Raw genomic sequence first — 23,056 nt, 5'->3', positions numbered from 1 at the left:
GAGATAACTAATGGGGTCCCCCAAGTGTCTGTCGTGAGACCCATCCTATTCAACTTATTTATAAATGATCTAGAGAAAGGGGTAAACAGTGAGATGGCAAAATTTGCAGATGATACCAAACTGCTTAAGATAGTTAAGACCAAAGCAGAGTGTGAAGAGCTTCAAAAAGATTTTACCAAACTAAGTGATTGGGCAACAAAATGGCAAATGAAATCTAATGTTGATAATTGTAAAGTAATGCACATTGGAAAAACTAATCCCAAGTATATATACAATATGATGAGCACTAATTTAGTTCCAACTACTCAAGAGAAAGATCTTGGAGTCACTGTGCATAGTTCACATCCACTCAGTGTTCAGCAGCAGTCAAAAAAGCAAATAGAATGTTAGGAGTCATTAAAAAAGGGATAGAGATTAAGACAGAAAATATCTTATTGCCTCTGTAAAAAACCACGGTACACCAACGTCTTGAATACTGTGTACAAATGTGGTTGCCTCATCTTAAAAAAGTTATATTGACATTGGAAAAGGTTCAGAAAAGGGCAACAAAAATTATTATGGGTTTTGAATGGGTTCTATATGAAGAGAGAATAAAGGTTTGGACTTTTCAGCTTAGAAAAGAGGAGACTAAGGTGGGACATGGTAAAGGTGTATAAAATCATGACTGATATGGAAAAAGTGAACAAAGAAAAGTTATTTACTTATTCCCATAATTTAAGAACTAGGGGTCACCAAATGAAATTAATAGGCAGCAGGTTTAAAACAAACAAAAGGAAGATTTTCTTCCCTCAGTGGACAGTCAACCTATGGAACTCCTTGCCAGAAGATACAGTGAAGGCTAGAACTTTAACAGGGTTCAAAAAAGAGCTAGAGAGATTTTACCAAACTAAGTGAATGGGCAACAAAATGGCAAATGAAATTGCCATGGAGGTTAGGTCCATCAATGGCTATTAGCCAGGGTGGGTAGGAATGCTATCCCTAGTCTCTGTTTCTCTGGAGGTGGGTGACAGGGGAGGGAATCACATGAGGATTACCTGTTTGTGATCCCTTCCTCTGGGGCATCTGGCATTGGCCACTATTGGAAGACAGGATACTGGGCTACATGGACTTTTGGTCTGACCCAGTATGGCCGTTCTTATGTTCTTATTCCATATTTCTTGCTAACATTGTTCACAGCAATAAGCATGTTATGAAGTTTTCTATAGTCTATATCAGTGATACTCAGATCTCAGTGGTTCAAGAGCCAAATTAGCAATCAAAATTACCCAAGAGATTGAGAACAATATAAATTAATTCTTTCATTTACTCTCTCTATATAAAATATTATCACAGCAAAAAGACTGACCAAATACAGTAGACTTCTGATAATCCGGAACCTTTGGGACCTAGGTGGTGCCGGATTATCGGGTATGCTGGACTGTCAGGAGGTACTATAAACTGGTTATATACATATGCAGTATATACTGTATATAAAGTGTTTTTTACCCTTTTTATTGTAGCACAAGCACTGTTCAGCATCACACAATGCCAGTGGCAGACCGACTCGGTCCCATCTGGTTTAGCTCGGTTACGCTGCTGCTGCTGTTGCCTTGTGATTCGTGTTTTGCCAAAGCTTCACTAGGCTCTTGCCATTTTGATGCCGGACTATCAGGAGTGCCATACAATTGGATGCCGGACCACTGGAGTTTTACTGTATTATTACTTTATCAACTACAGTTGGTTAATAATATAGTAAAAGCATCATGACTGATTAATAGCTTTGGTTAATAATTAAACCACTATGTGGTTTAATGTGTGCTTCAGAGAACTGCAGGAGGCACATTAAAGAGTCACCTGTGACTCCTGAACCTCAGTCTGAGTCTAAGCAATACAAACTAGGAATGTAAGTGAGTATTTGAGTGGTCGACTACCTGATAAAGTTGTCGTCTACTCACATTTCCCCCCCTTGTTGCCTCTGTATCAGAGGCAGCAAGAGGGAGGGGAGAGCAGGAGCCAGTGCTGGGAGGAGCTGGCTTAAAAGTAAATTCCTCCCAGCACTGTTTCCACAATGCCCCCTGCCCCTCACAATCTGTGCCACTTCCTCTATCAGAAGCAGCAGTGCGGAGGGTGGGGGGCAGGGGAGACCGGTGCCAACGGTGGGTTCAGGCATGATTAGCCAATTATCCGCTTCTTAATATTCCTAATTCAAACTAGGTCACTGATGTATCTTACGTTATTGATGTATACATCATCAACCTGCAGTCCTGGTTGGGTGTCTTCTAAACTTTCCCTCAACATCTACATATGTTAAATAACTGTGGAGATGAAATGCAACTTTGATGTATACCTTTCTCAATGCTGCTATGCTCAGAGTTCAATTAGATTGGAGATAGAAAGCTGCCAATTTAGGCTTTTTATGAATTGCGTATCTAGAAAGTAAGTATTCTTCAAGAATATATATCATCTTGTTGTGTTGGATTTTATCAAATGTCTTTTTATAATCTGCACAGCACATACAAATTTCCTTTTTTGCTTCTGTTGCACACTCAGATAAGGTCTTCAGGGAAAGATAGCCTTCCTCATGTCTGCTCTTGAGCAGAAATAAAATTAATTTCCACTAATTCTCAAGTTATACCTCCACTACTTAATTATATTCTGACAAAGCAGTACCTACCTTCTGATACAGATATAAGCAGCAGGTTTTGCTAACGTGAGATGTTAGTGAACATTCTTATTTAAAAATACTATCTCAATCCAGTTCCCAATAAGCCAGTGTCCACAAAACAAAAACGCCACCATAAGGGGCACCATTATTGTCATTCTCAGAAAAGAGACCAGAGCGCGGAAACCAAATGAATTTCTCACTCCTGAAATAGTCCAGACAGAGACTGGAATTGGTATATTGGCAGTTCAGTGTGAAACAGCTGCTGTCTTTTCTGTACCAGTACTTTTCAAAAGAACCAAGTTAATGCATACACATTTAGAGCAAGAATACATACGCATATCATGTATTCTGGGAGTATCCACTCAATTTTTGATGAGGGTCTGCTGGTGTTTATGCTATTACAGTTTCCTTCAGATGTGCAATTTGCCTATAAATATGCCACATTTCAGCGCATTAAAAAAGTTTTAATTTTTGAGCTCTGAGGAGGCATACTAGGGGAAAGCAATGTGTCTTGTTACTCAACAGAGGCAGTTCTACATTGATTATTCTAAAGCAGACCTGGGCAAAATACGGGCTGCATCCGGCCCACCAAGCCACTGGATCCGGCCCGCGGAGACAGCGGGGAGCCCCAGGCAGGTTCCCCTACTTGCCCCGCAGGCCCACGCACCATGCAGAAAAGTGGCTGCGGGGCTCCATTTCTGTTTTGAAACTGGAGGGGAGGAGGGAAGTTTTAGGAGCTGCCCCACCCCCAGCACATTCCCATTGGCTGGTTTCTGCCAGAAACCAGTCAATGTGAGCTGCTTGTTAGAATAACAGGCAGCTAAGAAGAATCATGCCTCCTCTCCTGGGCTCAGTTATTCATGAAGCACATGGCCAGGCAAGCAGGCTGGCTGGTTGGGAAACATTTTAAGCTTGGCAGGCAGGCAGACTAGTTTGGCAATTAGTCTTTTGGCCACAGCCTGCTTCTGGCACCCCAGCTCTTTCCTGCCCCAACTCTCTGCCCTTCTCCCACTCAACATACCCAAACCCCTTGTTCCCCCTTACACCTATACCCTCTCCCAGATCTGGCACTCCAATCTCCTGCCCCAGATCACAAATCTCCTCCTATCCTAGGTCACATCCCAAACCCCTGCACTCCAGTCCCCTGCCGTAGGTCACAACCGCCTGCTTCATCCCAACACCCTCCCAGACTCCAGTTTCTCTCCTGCATCCCAGGCCTTTACCCAAAGCTCCCTTCTGCACCCAACCTCCATTCCAGACCCCGCATCTACATTAATATAATGGAAGAGTGTGGCCCTTGACCACTTTCCAAAATCTTGGAGTGGCCCCCCATCAAAAAATTATTGCCCACCCCTGCTTTAGAGTCCTGTCCAGTTCTTGGATAGAAAAAATCTGTAACCAGGAGTAGGGAAGGAAAACACTGTAACAACCAGGGAACACTTTTACCCTCAAACAGTTTTCCCTCTCATCTTCTCTTCCCCTGACAGATGGGCTGATATAATCAATTGCAAGGTTTACAGAGTTTCAGGATGAGCTGAATGTTCAGTGCTATAATCCTAATTTTCGCATACTCCCTTCTGGCCCACTGAATCTACTTCTTATATTAATTTCTGAATATATCTTCTATTTGTATTTGCTCTTTTTTATTGTTAGTTAACAGGAGCAGATGCAGGAAATTAAGTCAAGCATAAAGCACATGAGTGGCGGAAAGGAAATATCACTCATTAGAGAGTTTGAAAAATGGTAAGAAAGCTACAGTGAAATGCAGAAATAGCTGTGTGTGCAAATTTGTAGGAGACAGGTACAGCTCAAGGACAATTGCAACCCCAATCCTGTCTCTGCACTGTGTTGTGCCTTAAATCTCAGAGCAGGTTCATTATAAAGGTAAATAAGAATGTATGCTGTCAGAAAACTTGCAAGCTTTATTTTTGATTCAAAGATCTTACTTTTTGCCTACTAGTTTGTAGTTCTAATAAGGCCAATATGAGGTGTATGAGGCAAATTCTAGCTTTTTCCCTGTTATAAACTAATTTCAGTGGATCTACAATACTGTAGCAGCTGCAGTTAGCCTGTATGTATGCAAGGAAATGTTTCTTTCTATAAAGTGATACAAAGTTTCAAGGTAATAGAACATCATATACAGTCTCATTTACTGAGCTGAAAAAATATTCCAATGTCAATACAATCTGTGAAACGGTTTATCAAATTACAGTAGTGACTTTTTAGTGTTACTACCCCTTAACAGGGATGATGAAAATGTCATAGAATTATACGTTTTTGCAAGGGATCATATTACCATTTATGTTTTTTAAATAGTATTTAATCAATGGGCCTATTTTGTTCCTAACATACATGCATAATCTCCACTATCATTTTGGAAAATTTGAGGGTATTTCCTCTGTCTCCTTTGCAAATCTTGGTGTTCAATGAGTAGTTATTCTGATGGCAACCTTGTTATCATAACCTTATGACAAAATTAATTTAAAAATAATTCAGTGACAGCTATTTTTGTACATATTTTAAATGGATTAAGCACCATTTCTGTTCCAAATAAATAAAACATAGTATACTAATTTAGAAATCATAAGAGTACTGTAATATAATGGAGATAATTAGATGCACATTAGTATTTTAGGAAACTCAAAAGTGTGGCCTAATGGAAGAAGGCTAGTCTTCTTTAAGGCATAGGACTGAGTGTAAGGTAGCCTGGGCTCTATTTTATGCTACTGATTCCTAACAAAGGTTGTGAGAGATTAATTACTATTTGCAAAACACTTCTTAATCTTTGGATTAAGCATCATGTAAATGCGAAGTATTAGTATTTGTTAAAGCTAAATTTATTTTCCTGATTCTTTCAGAGGCTGTGAGTAGCTAGATAATTACTATATTAATACATAATTAACAGAAACTACTCTGCACTGATAAATTACAACTGCTGTCTACAGAGGTTATAAAAACCAGTGCTGTCCCTTTGTCAAAATAAATTAAAAACCAAAAATATAACTAAATAGGTATTTTACATAGTGGTTTGAAGGCTTTCATTTTTAAGAGCTGAGAGTCCTCTAAACAGGGAGCACATTCTGGAGTTGAATCTTCAACTCTGAGTCCATTTTCAATACAGGAGAATTCATTTCTAAGTACCAACCACAAAAGGGTGAAAAATAATCTCTGACAATTTAAATACTACTTTCATTATTAGAGTAGTGAAATAACTAAGATGCTTGAATAGCTATACCTGAGATGCCAATAAATGTTTTTTGTTTTGTAAGGCATTTCAAATTTCACTTGTTGAAAGCACAGGTCACTTGTGGAAAAAAAGTGTGTGTTTGTGTATTTATATACATCACTGTCTATCTTTAAAGTGCTTTACCAATTTTAGTCTAAGTTCATTCAAGCAGATCAAATTATGACTTCAGTGTGAACTGTAACATTGAAATTCTTAGTAATAGAGATGTAGCCATGTTAGTCTGATCTTGCTGAAACAAAAGAAAGGACTATGCAGCACTTTAAAGACTAACAAGATGGTTTATTAGGTGACGAGCTTTTGTGGGCCAGACCCACTTCCTCAGATCTGAAATTCATTGAAATTCTTGACTTTTAAAAAAAATTATCAACTGTTATTATCTCTTTATATAAAAAAGTTTTCCTGCCTCATGACAGAATGACATCATCAGGCTCTCTTGCCATGGGGTTGGCAAGCATAGCGACCATGGGGTGCAGCCCCCTGGTATTTTTATAAAGGTCAGCTATTGCCATTCCAATGTGAATGCACCTGTCACGGATGCTAGTAATTGTTGGTTACTTGCTTAAGGTAAAAAATATCTATTAATGTAGTGTGCTCCATTTGAAACATCTAGGACCTGATTTTTCAAGGTACTTAGTAGTATATAGCATTTTATATGTTCAAAGCACAGCAAATGTTGACTAATGTTGCAGTTGTGAGTGCTCTGCATGCCTGTAAATCACACACTAGGGTGGGGCTGAGAAAAATTGTTTAAAAAAATCAAAATATTTGAATTAATTATATATTTTAAAAAGCCTGCTTGAAATTGACAACTTCTATTAAGACCTAAACTGGTTATAATCTATGAAAAACATTTAAATAAAAAAATCATGCAATGGATATTTGCTGTTAAAGTTTTAAAGAAAATCAAGTCACTGAAGTGGAGAATTGCCCAGTTAAGTACCTGAAACCATAGTTCATTGATGTGCTAATCCAGCTTTTGACAGCAGTAAAGTTTTCTTCATGTAGAGAGAGAATTTTAAAAAAAATCAGTTTATTCTGTTGAGAAAGCTATTGGGCGTTGGAAAAGTAGGAAAATCCTTTTTTCTCTTCTAGTCTCTGAATAAAAATTAGGTATAAGGGGAAAAGATCTATTACTTCTAAAAACTTGATGGACACGATGACCAGAAACAATCAATTCAATTCACTGAGTTGGGAAACAAAGCAGTGACTCATAGGACATTTTGTACGGTCCCAAGATGTACTCTAGTCATTTCTGGATTCCCGTAACAAATAGCAATGGATGGTTTTCCTAGGTACTGTGCAATACTACTGAAAGCATGCAGGGCAATATATTGCACTCTGCTATGGAGGACTGTGACTCTAGGAACTCTGCATCACAGTGGCTAGCTTTGCAGAGATGGGCTTTCCTAACGTGTGTGTGTGGATAATAGATGGTGCACTCATTTCAGTTTTAGTGCCGGACCAGCTTGACATAGAGTACATCTATAGGAAGCGATACTTCTTGATGATGCTGCAGGAGCTTTGTATATCAATGTGGGGTGGTTTGGGAAGGTGTATGATGCATGCATCTTTAGAAACATTGCATGATGCATGCATCTTCAGGAACACTGGGCTGAACAGAAAACTGCAGGTGAGGACTTTCTTTTCAAATCATAAGATCACAATGGGGGGATGTGGAAATGGCCATAGTAATCCTGGGAAACCTGGCTTACTCCTTATAACCCTGGCTCATGAAACATTATACAGAGCACCTGGACAGGAGCATTTTAACAACAAGCCGGTCCAGTGCTGCATGGCAAGAGAATGTGTCTTTGTCAAGTTGAAGGGGAGATGAAGTTGTGTTAATGGTAGGCTAGACCGTTTAATGGAGAATATTTCCATGATCATAGCTGCTTGCTGTACTTTGCATGATATCTGTGAATGTAAGGCTGAAATGTTTGCTCATAAGTTGAGCTCTGAGACACAGTGCTTGATTGCAAAATTTGAACAGCCAGATACTAGGGCTCTCAGAGGAACCCATAGGGCTGCTATGAACATTAGGGAAGCTTTGTGGAACCACTTTGACAATGAGGGGTGCTGTAATCTCTCTCATTGGGGTTGCTTCCCTGCTGCATCCCATTCTACATCCCATGTAACACATACCTGTACTTGGGACTGAAGTGATTGCTATGAAAAAACGTTAAAAACAACAAGTAATCTAGTAGCACCGTAAAGACTAACAAAACATGTAGATGGTTTCAGGAGCTTTCGTGGGCACAACCCACTTCTTTGGAACAGAAAATAAAATCATTCTACAATTAAAAAAGTTTGCCTTTATTGATCAAGACAAATTACAGCAAAACACACCAAGAATCCCATGTTTGCTCATAAGTGCGAGTCTTGGAAAGATTGTGTGTAGCTACAGATTGTTATTTGATGTAGACTGTGTGCTGGGTTAGGCCCCTGTGTCCTCAAGGTCCCAGCTGAAAAAAACACAATCTACAAAAGAGGGGTTATTAAATTCCAGCTCAAGATTGAAACATTTTATTTACAAGCACCTTTTGCAACATATCCAATCACTTTCCCATTAACCCCTGCAAGGCACTGTAAACATGGTGAGTGTGTGGGTGGGCGGGTTACAATTGTGCATAGGGACAAAAGAAAATAGTCATGGCTTGTGGAGCAGCTTTGCAGGGAAAATCATTCTATTTATGCCACACTTCTCCATAGGTGGGTATCTTTCTAGCAGATAATCTTATTGCTCAGGGTACAGGAATAAACCAAGGCTCAGCTACTGGATGCTAGCGGCTTTTGCTTTGCTTCTGTTAGCTGATGGTCAGGGCAGTGCCTGTGTGTGTATGTTATACACCCGAGTCTTCAACTGCTGGGACACAAGGTCCTGTCACAGCGGGCGGCCTTAGGGAAGACTGACAGGCACCCCGAGAAGTTTAATGTCCGTGTCTTTGACCGCTAGGACCGGGTCCCTCTGCGGCAGGCAGTCAACAGGCTGACAGACTCCCCAAAAGTTTTATTGTCCGTGTCTTTAACCGCTAGGTCCCATCACGGTGGGCAGCCAACAGGCTGACAAATGCACCAGTGTTTACAGGGAGAGCTTATTACAGCTCAGATTTTGACTGCTAGGATACATGATCCCTTCGCAGCGGGCAGCCTAGGGAAGGCTGAGAGATACCCCACGGATCTGTCCTCTGAAAGCGACACAATCCAAATGCCCAGCTCTGCCTGTATCTGTCCCTTATGACCGTCTGGAGTTCTTTTAAATTGTGCTTGGTTCTGTTATAGCAACTGAAGGAGTCAGGTTAAAACTTAACCAGTTACAGTTTTATTAAAAAGGCTTATAAAGCATGTGGTTACAATGGCTATTGCTCTACTTCTTAACTGATAGCAAATACAGGTCTTAAAATGGTTACAAAGGAAAAGAAAGATAGGAAATAATGGTACCAAGTGACAGCTTAATCTTTAAAGAGCTCTAATACTATGTATATACTTAAACAAAGGACACATACAGGTACAATTTTTACCCCCTTCTATGTCTCTCGACTCCAGTGGGTCAGGCCAGGGTTGGTCCTTCAATTCCTCGGAAAGACGAATATGAGGTGGGCGTCCCCATGGAACCTTGGGAGGTCAAACACCTAACCCGGCCAGCAGGTTGATGGCAGATTGACGCTCAGAGTGAGTGTGCTGTTGGACCCATCTTTATACCCCTAGGGTCCCGTATCCTCTTTCTTATCTCAGATGCCAAATTGTACTGGTCTGTCTTTGTGGCACCAGTTCTTACAAGGGAGTGTCAAATAATTTACACTTGTAAGAGAGATAACTAAATTAGGAGTACTGGACATGCTTTGCTGGGCGGGAGATTCCTCCCCCCAGACGAGTGTGTGATTGTATCAATACGGGTTTCAGTCAAGGACACTCCTCGGCAGCCTCTTGGTCAGCGATTAGTTCAACCACCCTCTTATCTCTGCTTACAGTTGTCCAGGGTCACTGTGAGCTAGCATATCTGGGCCTCCTGTCAAGGCTTCAAAGACTATGCTGATCTTACTGCTCTGTGTGCCCTGTATGTTTCCAGGCAAAAAAAGATGGATGTTACAGGGGGGTTCATGTGTGGCTACAACTTCATGTGCAGCTTACCTATGTGCTGCTTTGGTCCCCGCACCAGTGATTGCAGAATAGGACAGGACAGTGTCTAACTATGGGGGAAGAAACACAGTTGCACAGGCATGGAACCTATGGCAGAGAATTAACAAGTACCTCAGGGAAAGTTTTCAGAGCATCTCTCTGCAGGATTCCATTGACATTTCAGTAACATCTCCAAGTCTCAGCCATTTACATTGTGTCTCATCTCCTGCTTCCTGCTCCTCATGGAGCAGCTGCTGTGAATGGCTAAACATCTCTGGAATGGAGAATAGTTCCTGGCTGCCTGGCCCACCAAGCGACCCTGCTGGGAGCCCCACATCCTCATCTAACTCTACAGTGTATTTCTGAGGGGTGCTCATGTCAGAGGTTTTACACTTTTCTTTATATTAAAAAAGCCTCTTTCAGGCTTATTTAAATTCAAAGTTTGTTGATGTCACTCATTGGTTCTGTCTAGACCTTTAGTGTTGATTTGGGTGACATCTTCAGCTCTTGAATGTTCAGTCTATTTAATGAATAAACATTTCTAACTGATTTTGGTTTTGTGGCAGGAAAGCATCTGATATCTTTAAAAGTTAATTTTAACACATTTTTATTCAATCAGTTTTGAGAGATTTTTTTCAGTTTTATCAGAGTTTAGAAAGAATTTAATTTCTTGTTAAAAAGTCCAAACACACCTGTTCTGCATATAAAGTTTTCAGTTTTTAAAACAGTCTTTTGATATTAAATAATGCTTATAGATGGTCATTAGTTTAAATAGTTCTCTAAAAAGTTGTTTGATCTGCATGACAGTTTTTGGAAAGATTATTTTTGTCTTTCTGAGTTGGGTGAAAGTTGCTTAGCACTGTGTGTTTTTAATTTTCCTATTCATATAAATATTCAATACTTAAATAGCTCCTTACATTAGTAATTAGTTTAGCAAGGTCATTAGATTCCATGCTGGTACATAAAGCATTTTACTATACCATAGCAATGATACTAGGAGCTTTTCCTTTAATCTAAGATATTAAATGTATACATTTCAAAAGGTGTTTGTCATTTCAACATATAAGAATTAAACAGAAGTTTTTAAACACTTCCAAATATATATTTTTCTTAGAGGCTTTTCTAAATGAAGTTTTTAGAATAATTATAATATTCTTTTCATCAAAAGATGTTTCTAAAATTCTTTTTGTGTAGTTTTACCCAGATTTCTTATTCTGATAATGCATCCTATGCTCCTTTTCAGTATCAGGTCTCATCCTAAAACATGAATATTTTATGTGGTTTGTCTTTTTGAAATAAGGAATTATGTTTGTATCAAGTTGGTATCTTACAGAAAGGGCGATGTTCTGGTCTAGGTAAGACATTTTTAGAAGTTTTTCCCTTGACTAAGATTTGTAGAATTACAATCTGTAGAATTATAAAACAACAAGGATTCGGGTGGCACTTTAAAGACTAACAAATTTATTAAGGGGGAGCTACAACTCACTTCCTCAGGTGCTGAATAGAAAAAGAAAAAAAGGAAAACAACAACTACAAAAAAGGATCCAGAGATGGGATTGTGAAGTTCTTATTAACTATTTTGTACAAAGCACAAACTTAAATAACTAATGCATCTTTTCAATACAGCACAAAAGAAAACTGTATAAAGGTAAAGCAAGGTAAAATTTAAAATACAGCTACTCATGAGTTAAAAAATCACAGTTTTATGTCTAGGGAAGGCTATCTTTTCTGACATTTGCTTGTCCTTGGTTGATAACCAAAGAAATTCCAGAATTTCTGCTAACTTTTTAGCATCATGAAACATAAATAGCTAAACATAATATGTTTGTTTTATTTTCAAGCATTCTGGCTGTAATATACTTGTGGCTCAACAATTCCCAGACTGTGCATCATGACCCCAAATGAAATCATGCTCTCAGCAGATTGGGTCATAGTCTATAATGTGCAGATGATGTCCTTTTGTTCTGCTCAAGATGACATCCCATATCTGATGTGTGCAAGGTCATGTTGAGCAAAGGACATCATTTTGCCCTTCAAAATGGTGTTGTCTGTGATTTCTGGGATCCCATAAGGAAATAATTAAAATGGGGTGGTTTTGCCACAAAAATTGGGGGACCCGTATAGTTGTATCTTCATGTTCAGTAAATAAAGTTGTAACAATTTATTTTAAGAGTTGCAACTTTATTAATACAATGTGTGCATCATTGTTGAGAACTGTCCACCACAGTTGTTCAGCTTTGTTTTGGCATTACTAAAGTAGACAAGAGATCATGAGCCTGTGTCAGCCGACGGTCAGGGCAGTGTGTGTGTATGTTTCCGAGAAAAGGTTTAACGTCCGTGCCTTTACTGCTAGGACCTGGGTCCCATCGCAGAGGGTGGCCAGCAGACCAACAGACGCCCCGTTATATAGGAAGAGCTTATTACACCTTAGATTTTAGCTTCTAGAACACAGGGGTTCCTTCGCAGAGGGCAGCCTTGGGGAAAGGCTAAAAGGTGCCCCAGTGGATTGTGCCACCTGGGTGTGACACAAATCCAAACGCCCAAGCTCTCCCTATATCTGTCCCTTTATGACCGGCTGAAGTTCTTTTAAATTGTGCTTGGTTCTGTTACAGCAACTGAAGGAGTCAGGTTAAAGCTTAAACAGTTACTATTTTATTGTTACAGGGTAAACTTAGTTGTTAAATGCTACTACTGTGTTACAGATAACACAGACACTACAAAGGACAGGACAGAAATTACACTAATAAGTCACTTACAGGTACCATGAAAACCTTTTGGTTCTCTGAGCTCTTATTAAATGCATGCAAAATAGACACATAGCAGGTATATATTCTCACTCCTGCGTTCCAGACTTGGCGTGGCCAGCGTCTTTCTCTCAATCCCTTGGGAAGAAGTAGGGCGAGGTTGGGCGTCCCACAGACCTCGGGAGACAATCAATACCTGCCAGCAGGTATAGATGATTGGAGCTCAAATGGGGTGGGCTGCTGAACCTCTTTTATACCCCTTGGGTCATGTAGGCTTCTTCCTGGGCTCAAGTGGCGAATTAGGAAAAATGGCTTTGAATGCCAAGTTTCCCACGAAGGGTGCAAAGCATAATTCACACCTGGGAAAATGCAGTCAATGGGCACCTCTGGTATGTGATAGGCAAAGATTCCTCTTCTGGGACAGTGCAGGCGTGTCAATTACTGGTACTAGCCATCAGGGTGACGGGAGGCCCCGGGTCATCAGCTAGCCCATTTACTGTCTGGTTTCTGTTTATGGTAGAGTCAGGGACAGGCAGCACACCTGTGTTCCCAGGGCATCAAAGGCTGACTGCCTTTCTCTTGCTCTCTGGGGCGGGGGGAAACAAGATGGGGTTTGTGGAAAAACAAGATGGGGTTTATGTCTGGCTACAGCCTGTGCCTATATTTTATTATTTTGCTATATATATAGCAATTTTGATAAATGTATCCCCAAGCACTGAGAACAAAAATGGAAAAATAAAGTATTAAATCAACATTTATTTATTCATTTATTTTTAGGGCTTCTGCAGATAAAGGAATTGGGACACCAGGAAATCACTTACATTAACTATGAATAAGAATTTGACCAAGGGCTACTCCAGATCCAGAAATTAAGCAAAATGTATAGACCAGGGGACACAGTGAAACGTCGACTCAATATTCATGCTTCTCCTCGGATAAGAAGTGTGGAAGTTGCAAGAGGAAGAGCTGGCTATGGGTTCACCCTTTCTGGACAAGCTCCATGTGTTCTTAGCTGTGTCATGAAAGGAAGTCCTGCAGATTATGTGGGCCTTAGGGCAGGAGATCAAATATTTGCAATTAATGAAATTAATGTTAAAAAAGCTTCTCATGAAGATGTGGTCAAACTAATAGGAAAATGTTCTGGAGTCCTACACATGGTCATTGCTGAAGGCACAAGTCATATTGACTCATGTTCTAGTGATGAAGAAGTTGGTTTTTATGATGGGAAAGGGTGGTTGAAGCCAAAGCCTGACTCTAAAGTCTTGGGTATAAATAGAGCAGAGAAGGTTGTTGAAGAAATGCAGTCTGGTGGAATTTTCAACATGCTCTTTGAAAATCCTAGCTTTTGTGCGTGTAATGTGGATAATTCAGTACCAAAACAAAGATCTCTTTCTGAGACTGCTGCTATTAAATTTGAAATTGGACATGAACATATCAATAATAACCCTAATTTACTTTCAAAGGAAGAAATATCTAAAGTGTTACATGATGATTCAGTTTTTCAAATTGGACCGGAAAATCCAGAAGACTTTGCGTTAGATGCAAGTATTTTAAATGTTGCTATGGTGGTAGGTTACCTCGGCTCTATTGAACTTCCTTCAACAAGCTCAAATTTGGAAAATGATAGTTTGCAGGCTATTCGGGGATGTATGAGACGACTTCGGGCAGAACAGAAAATCCATTCATTGGTAATGATGAAGATTATGCATGACTGCATTCAGCTCTGCAGTGACAAGTCTGGTGTAGTGGCAGAGTATCCTGCAGAGAAACTGGCATTTAGTGCTGTGTGCCCTGATGATAGAAGATTTTTTGGGCTAGTTACCATGCAGACCAATGATGATGCAAGTTTGGCTCAGGAAGATGAAGAGGTTCTGAGGACATCTTGTCATGTGTTCATGGTCGATCCAGAATTATTTCATCATAAAATTCACCAAGGAATAGCAAGACGTTTTGGACTAGAGTGTACGGCAGATCCAGACACAAATGGCTGTTTAGAATTTCCAACGTCATCTTTACCTGTTCTTCAATTTATTTCTGTTCTCTATAGGGATATGGGTGAGCTGATTGAGGGAATGCGAGCAAGAGCTTTCCTTGATGGTGATGCAGATGCTCATCAGAATAACAGTACGAGTAGTAACAGTGATAGTGGTATTGGAAATTTTAACCAAGAAGAAAAAAGCAATAGAGTTTTGGTGGTTGATTTAGGAGGCAATCCAAGTAAACATATACCTAATAGTATATGGGAAAATCCAGTTGTAAGGGGACAGAATCAACATACTTCCCAGTGGAATAGCTTCTGTCATGAACAAGAAGGAAGCACTCCTTTAGAAGTAATTCAGAATGACAAATCACAAAGTAAGCACTTAAGTCCTTCAGCTCGTATTGAAGTTCCACTAGTTTCTTCTCGAAGTTCAGTGCCACCATCCAAGAAAAGTACTATAGGCGTAGGCAATCAGAGATGGTTGCCTGTTCATGTCTTGCGAGAATGGCAACATGGAAATGCCAGTGACCAGGAGTCTTATACAGATTCTACAGATGGCTGGTCAAGTGTTAACTGTGGTACTCTTCCCCCTCCGATGAATAAGATTCCAGCTGACAGATATAGAGTTGATGGCAGCTTTGGGCAGCCCCAATTAACGTCTCATAAAAATGAATGGTCTAAGAAAGTGTTTTGCGCCCACAACAAGTTTGGCCCTCCACACAATATTAGAAAGTCTAAAGAAGCTAAAAAGGTAAGAATCATACAGGGTACTGCAAAGCACTCTGAAGTTACTGTTGCATTTGTTTAATAAAACTTCTAATTTGTGTAACATTTATAATTGCAAAATTGTACATAGAATTGATACTTCGCACCCCTTTCTTTTTCACATCTGCATTTACCACAAATGCTGTGATTTACTCATCAACCTATTTATGGGGAAGCCTGACTGATATTGTCTTGCATAAAAATATCTGAGGATCTTAAAGTACCTTACAAATATTAATTAATTCCCAGGAGTTAATAAAAAAGTTAAAATGAAGTTAAAGCTGACAAAATATTTCGGTAACTTATGGTTGAAAGGATATTGTTGGCAAAACCCCACCTTTTAAAAAGGAAATTCACAGTAGATGTTAAATTTAAATACAAACACGTGAGAAAGCAGAAAGTCAAAGATAAACTTCCTTTACTATTCCAAATGTTTAGCATTGTAATAGCTTAATTTTGCTAAAAGTTTTCATGTAAAAATTTTTACATATGTGTGTCTACCATAATTTGATATCTACATTATGTTTTGTTAGGTAATTACAATTATTTCAAAAACTAAAGTAACATCTGTGATGTAGTGGGGGTTCTATCTCCTCTGTAATCCGGGGTTCCCCTGTGCCATGATGTGTGATTCCTACTGTCTCACTCACATGTGTATTGGTCCAGATACCTAGTCCCAGCTTGAGCAGATAACAAGTATCTTCCCAAAGGGAGAGACAAAGGAAGAGAGGTGGAGATGGCCAGTTGGCTGGGGGGTAGGATCTGGGGGAGCGAGACAGTTTCTGGCTGGGAAACATGAACAGTCTAAGCTGAGGGTTGAGGGGGTGATGGATCCCCTAACCCAAGGGGTCTGAGGCACCCTGGCCCTGACTCCTGTAACCACATCACGGCTGTGCTGTGCTGTATCCTGGAGAAGCAATAAACCCTCTCTATTCTACTGGCTGGTGGAGTCTGTTCTGGCTGCTACGGGGATGCAGGATCAGGGAGAACCCCGACGCGCTGTCACAACATCAGATGGGAAGAAAAAGCATTGGGTATCGAACATTTGCCAATGATTCTGCAGATTTTCTAAGATCTGCAGGAAGGGAGCTCTAATCCTGAGCACCTCTTGAGAACTTTTCTAGGGATGAATCTCAGGCCATGTCTACGCTATGAGATAAGGTTGAATTTTTTATGGTTGACTTCTGATAACCTGATTTTGCAAAGTTGAAGCTCCATGTCTCCTCTGTAGGGAAGAATTTGATGTAGTCCAAAGTAGCACATCCCCTATTAGGGAGCCTGCTGTTGACTTTGAGAGTGATGCGAGTAGTTATCCAATAGTGCTGGTTTACATTCTGAGTTATGTGCTGGTTTACATTCTGAGTTATGCTCCCAGTGCATTTTGGGACCAAAACTGTGCAGGTGGTTATGGATTCAAGTGGTCAGCATCCCATAATATGCTCATCTAGTCCCTTCCCCCTTGCTTGGGATCAATAGGAGACAGTCTTTTTGCATCCTTTTTGGCCTTGTTATGGCATCTGGTTGCCCACACAGATGTCATAACAGCATGAGCATGGATCCCGTTTTGCATCAAACCATTGTGATGTTGACGTCTGACATGGTGTGCCTAATGGCACAGTATTTTGAGAGCGTACACATGTCACTCCGCCAGGAAGAAGATGGGGATGAATCTCAGGATCCCATGGAGTTGCTGTTCATGCAAACCCTTCTGCTGATGCAAACACAGCCACCACTCAATCCTGTGGACATGGTGGAACACCAATTCTGGTGCCGTGAGAGAAGCACAGACTGGTGGGACCACATTTTTTATGCAGATACAGGATGACCAGCAGTAGCTGCAAAACTTCCAAATGTGCAAGGCCACTTTCTTGGAACTTTCAGAATGGCTTTCCCCGACTTTAAGTGCAAGAATATCAGAATGAGACCCGCTTTGACCTTGGTAAAGCATGTGGCAATAGCACTGTAGAAGCTTGAAATGCCAAACAGCTACCGTTCAGTAAGGAATCAATTTGGAGTGGGGACTGTCGTCATGCAAGTAGGCAAGACGATCAATACCATTTTGCTATGGAGGGTTGTGACTCTGGGAAATGTGGATACCATGGTGGATGGTTTTGCCACGACGGGGTTCCCTAACTGTGAGGAGGGGTGGGGGGGAATAGATGGAACACACATTCCCATCTTCGCCCCCAACCATCTTGCCAAGGAGTACATAAACCACAAGAGGTACTTCTCCATGGTGCTGCAGGTACTGATGGATCACAAGGGCCATTTCACCGACATCAGTGTGGGATGGTCAGGAAAGATGCATGAGGCACGCATTTTTAGGAACTCCTCCCTTTTTAGAAAGATGTACACTGGAATTTTTTTCCCAAACTGGAAAATCAGAACCAGAAAGATGAAAATGCCAATATTGATCCTTGATTACCCTGCCTACCCCATGCTCCCATGGCTCAGGAAGCCATATACGGGCAGCCTGGATCCCAGTAAGGAGTGGATCAACTACAGGCTGAGCAAACGCAGAATAGTAGTTGAATGTGCTTTTGGGAATTTAAAAGGAAGGTTTAGGAGTCTCGTGACTTGGTTGGACCTCAGTAAACACAACATTCCCTTTGTGGTGTCAGCCCACTGTATGTTCCATAATCTTTGCAAGAGCAAGGTGGAAACCTATCTACCAGAGTGGGGTGCTGAGGCAGAGCACATAGCTAGAGATTTTGAGCAGCCAGCACAACGCAGGGTAGTATAAATCAGAGGCTTTGAATATGTTTTATGAATTGCCAGTTTTGAGACTTATGCTCATGGCTCTCAGTGAGGTGCCCCTTTATTTAGTCTTTTTGCCTGTAATTCCTCACCCCTGCAGTACAAGCAATAAAGAGACTGTTGATCATGCATTTTTATTTAGGGAAAGCAGCAGGGAGGAAACTGTAGGAACCCAAAGGGGGGTGCTCAGAAACATGAGGACAGCCTTTTCCCTCTCAAGACCATGGAGGTGGAGTGTGAAGCTACCTTTGAGTCCCTCTACCTCCGTGTCCTGGAGGTCCTGAGGGTGGAGGCTGTGGAACTGCGGGAGGAGGGAAAGCTATTTTACATAGGTTGGACAGGCTTCTGGCAGGGAGTGTTTTGTCTCTAGGCACACAGCCTGGAGCTCTATCACTGTCATCGTGGTGGCAAAGGTACTATGCACCTGCAACTCCCTGCACACTCTCCTCTACTGCCATTCCATAACCCTATCCTGGTTCTCAGCCTACATTTCCTCCAGGAGTGGGTGAGGGACCAGCCAGGGCATGATCCTGTGGGCGGGAGGACGGACATGGGATTCAGTCATGCCGGTGGGGCGGATGACTTCCCTCTGTGTCTGGCACATGCCACGGCTTCCTGGAACAGTGCTACTTTCCCACACTGCAGGAGCCGGTAGACGGGAGTGGGGGGAATGAGGTTCAGTTATACCGGTGGAGCATAATGATGTCCGGCATACATGGCTTCCTGGGAAGAGTGCTACTTTCCCAGAAACTGAAGCCATGAGGCAGCACCTAATAGCTTTCCCTCTTTCTTCATCTAAGTTGTCATGCTAGATATCAGCCAGGGCCACACGGCAGTCTGGCAGGGGGCCAAAGCCATGTGAGCTGGTGAGTTGGAGCCAAAACTGGGCCATGCAGCAGTCCAGCACTATTTAAACACCCTGGACTCCTGACTCCGCTTTGTAATTTCTTATTGGTGCAGTGGTTTGCAGCATGTGGCTGAAGACAGCTGTATCCCTGAGAGGGGAACTGGATCCAGGGCCATGAGGGACCAGGCTGTGTGGCAGAGGGACCAGGCTGTGGCAGCCTGGCAGGGGGAGAGGTGGAAACAGCAGCCCACCAAGTTGGGACCATTGGCAGGCAGCCCGGCTGGGGGCCATCAACAGGGTGACGATCTGGGGCCAGAAGTGGAGCCAACAGTGGACTAGAAAGCCAGCAGCAGGGGACCTTTCCTGGTCCAGCAAATTCCCTCATTTGAGACCAGTCAGGTCCCGAGCAAGTTCCAACCTATATATTTTTCCTTTTCTAGTCTTCTAGAATCTCTTCCATCTTCCAGGAATTTTCAAGGATAATAACTAATGGCTCATTTGTTTTCTCAGTTAGGTCTTTGAGTATTCCAGGGTGCACTTCCATCAGGCTCTGATGACTTGAAGACATCTTACATGTTAAGTAATTTTTAACATGGTCTTTCCCTATTTTAGCTTTTGAACCTACGCCATTTCCATTAACATTCACTATGCTAGATATCCAATCACCAGCAACCTTTTTGGTGAAAACCGAAACAAAATCCTCCAAGGCTGTTATACAAGAAGGGAAATTAATAGCAAATCCACACTATAATCAGCCCTCAAGGTCACCAACACAGTACCTAGGTCGGGGTGGACAATAATTTTTGATGGGGGGCCATTCCAAGATTTTGGAAAGTGGTCAAGGGCTGCATTCTTCCATGATATTAATGGAGGAGGTGTGGGGTTTGGGATGGAGATTGGGTGCAGAAGGCGGCTTCGGATAAGGGATTGGTGTGCAGGAGGGAGAATAAGGTTTGGGTGAAGGAGATGGTTGTGACCTGGGGCACTGGACTGGCCAACTACTCATTAGATGATTTAAAGTAACTTTAATTCAGAGAAGTGGCTGAGTGGACAAATAAGGGGCTGTGGGTTTTTGGCCACTGAGAGCTCTTGCATATATAGATGCAGGAGGGGGCAGAGGGTTTTGAGTATGTGGAGTGAGGGGGCAGAGTGTTGGGAAAGGGAGGGGCTGGGATGCCAGAGGCAGGCTCTGGCCAGGAGACTTAACTGAGTGACTCTTGGCCAGCACCCAGCATGTTGCTCAGGCAGGAAGAGAGCCTGCCACACTCCCACACAGGCTGCAGGGCCATGTGCGTGTGTGAATAACTATAAGCCAGAGAGGAGGGGGATGTAGTGCTTTGTGTGCTGCCTGTTATTCAAAGAGGCAGCTCTCATTGGCTGGTATAGGATTGTGCTGGTAGTGGGGGCGGTGCCTGAAGCCTTGCCCCCTCCCCTCCGGCTCTCAGTTTTTAAAGAGAAACGGCCTGGCAGCCACTTTTCTGAGTGGCATGCGGGTGGGGTGAGGCAAGCAGGTCTACCTGGGGCTCCCCCCAGCGTCCACAAGCCAGATCCGGTGGCTTGGCAGTGCCAGTCTGGCCTGTGAGCTGTATATTGCCCAAGCCTGTCTTAGGTCCATTTCCATGGTGGTGGCGAGGTGATGAGAATCATAGCTCCACTTGTCAGGATTCCAGAAAGAGGTCCAACCTACATTGGAAAGCCTTCCTTCTGAGTGCACAAAGCTCTTACCTGAAAAGATTTATGCCTCCCTTCATGCTGCAAAGGATTCCAGGGCTACCCTCTGGTTGCTGGAAATCTGTACATTGGGGTAAAAGAAATTTTAGTCTCCAGTCCCCTCACAGGCCTTACACGGCTCAATGTCAGTCTCAGAACCACTATGAACTTCAAATTGAGAAAGGGAAGTTCCCACGGCACAAACTATCTGGTCTGAAAACCTTGTCACAATCACTGCTGTATACGCTACTTGTGATGGCTGGTTGAGGTGCTGTGAGACCACTTCCCATGGTTGTATGCCTATTTGGCCACCAGTTGGCAGCATTCTGCCGTGCCTGAAATGCATAATGTTAGACTAATGGATTTTAGAGGTTGTCTGATCCAGGTATACAGTACATATCCTGTCTGTAATACTCCTCCTCATTCTTCTTCAGGGACCCTCCTCATGAAAGTTTGCTATGACAGGAGATAAATCACCTTCTTCAGTTAGGAGCCATAGAACCACTACCTCAACATCTTTGTGGCAATGGGTTCTACTCTCATTACCCTTGTAAGTGCAAGTGTCCAAGTTGGCCAGGCAAATGGTTAGTTTTAACTGGCTTCCACATTTTTATAAATATGTCTCTAACATTGTTTTATTCTTGGTAAAAATGGGACCATATTCCTCATATTCTTTATTATGCTGTGGCAGAATTCTAACCAAGTGCTTGATATTTATTTTGTACAAGTATCAAAAAGCCTTACATCAAATTTTGACAGGGTGTAATTTCCTATTCTGTTTTGTACTCCTACATGATCTCTAGTGTGATTTTTTTTTTCATTTTTCCTTTCATTCTGTGTGTCTGTCATTTACAGACCACATATAATCCAAACAGCTTTTAGTTTTAAACTTGGACATCAATATTTACTGAATAACCAAATCTAATGATTTGGAAGATTGCAGATCAGTTTCATTTTCCCTCAGAATGAAATTGGAGTTACCTTAAAGTAGACCTCATCACCTCCTAAATTTAGATATAAATACTTCTAAAATGTTTTGCATTATATTTTATCTGTATATGATAGCCACTCAGGGTAGCACACAGGATTTGCCACCATTTAAACCTATGTTGGGCAAATATTTCTGTTTTATTTTTGTGGCTGCACTGGGAAACAAAGTAAAAATTTAATGTTCTCCATTGTCCCAGATGTGTTTGCAAGTGTGGGTGCTTGTTGTCCATAGTTTATTGGTCCCAACTAATGGGAACTGCGGGAAGCAGTGGTCTTGCCCACGCCACTTTTCGCAGCTCCCATTGTCTGGGAACGGCAAACTGTAGCCATTGGGAGCTGTGAGTGGCTGTACCGGTGGGTGCATAGGTAAACACATCATCTGGCAGCCTGCCTGGGCTAACGTTGGAAAACTGCATCTGACCCATGGGCCACTTATTGTCTATTCCTCATATACAATATTAATATCTCTGCATTCTGAGTTTGCCATTGAGTATACCCTTTGCTGCAGAATATTGCTTCAGAGATAGGCTTTCATTTTTCAGGGGGAAAGTTTATTTTTAGATCTTATGACCGAGAAAGTCTTTAAATATAAACCACTGTGAACCAATGCAATAATACATGCCTGGATCTGCAGATTTGAAAACCATTATTTGGCTTAATGGGTGTTAACATTGAAGCCTAAGCATTGCAACTTTGAATGTCAGCATAATCACCGATAATAATTTTATAGTAGAGATATCCAGCTTATATTCTTGTTCCACAGTCTGAAATTGTTCTCAGGTGTCAACTGTGAAGTCTACTCTTCAGTTCCTCCAGTGTAGTTATTCACTGTCAATATTATTGAAAATTGAAAATGTAGAGACAGAAAAAATACAGGGAATACTGCATCATTAGTTTTCATAGTGAGTTAAGAACCCTCTTATTTAAAGGTTTCCTGAAATACTCCAGAAATAAGGTCTTTCTCCAGAATTTTGATCCAGCTTCCTGCAAAATACACTGAGCCTTGGCAATATAACTTATAAAGAAGACTTCTAAATAGAGTCTCTAGTGAATATACACCAATGAGAACTGCAAAGTCATCAATGGCAATCATCTAGTTAAAGATAGCAGGTATTAATTTTCTTCAGAGAAAGATGTCAAAAATACGCAATCTTTTAGAACTTCATAGCATTCTGTCCTCCCCTCCGCCCCCTTTGTAAAGTCAACTGTGAACATCTAATCAGGCCTGGCTAAAGAGTTTGCGGGGCCCAAGATA

At 41.6% G+C, this 23,056-nt stretch overlaps 1 protein-coding gene across 8 annotated transcripts in view; it reads left to right on the top strand.

Annotated features, from left to right (window-relative positions):
• The window catches only part of RGS12 (regulator of G protein signaling 12), a 169,432-nt gene that overhangs the window by 9,443 nt on the left and 136,933 nt on the right, over positions 1-23,056 (top strand). For all 8 annotated transcript variants that reach the window (XM_075930830.1, XM_075930829.1, XM_075930831.1 and 5 more), the window contains exon 2: positions 13,529-15,483. In XM_075930830.1, the coding sequence (XP_075786945.1) occupies positions 13,630-15,483 (1,854 nt within the window). In that variant the 5' untranslated portion in view covers positions 13,529-13,629. The remainder of the gene's footprint in view (positions 1-13,528; positions 15,484-23,056) is intronic.

The sequence above is a fragment of the Pelodiscus sinensis genome, chromosome 5 (assembly GCF_049634645.1).
Source record: "Pelodiscus sinensis isolate JC-2024 chromosome 5, ASM4963464v1, whole genome shotgun sequence".
Classification (NCBI taxonomy): domain Eukaryota; kingdom Metazoa; phylum Chordata; order Testudines; family Trionychidae; genus Pelodiscus; species Pelodiscus sinensis.
Note: the sequence above shows the minus strand (reverse complement) of the source record. Positions and strands in the feature narration are given on the sequence as shown.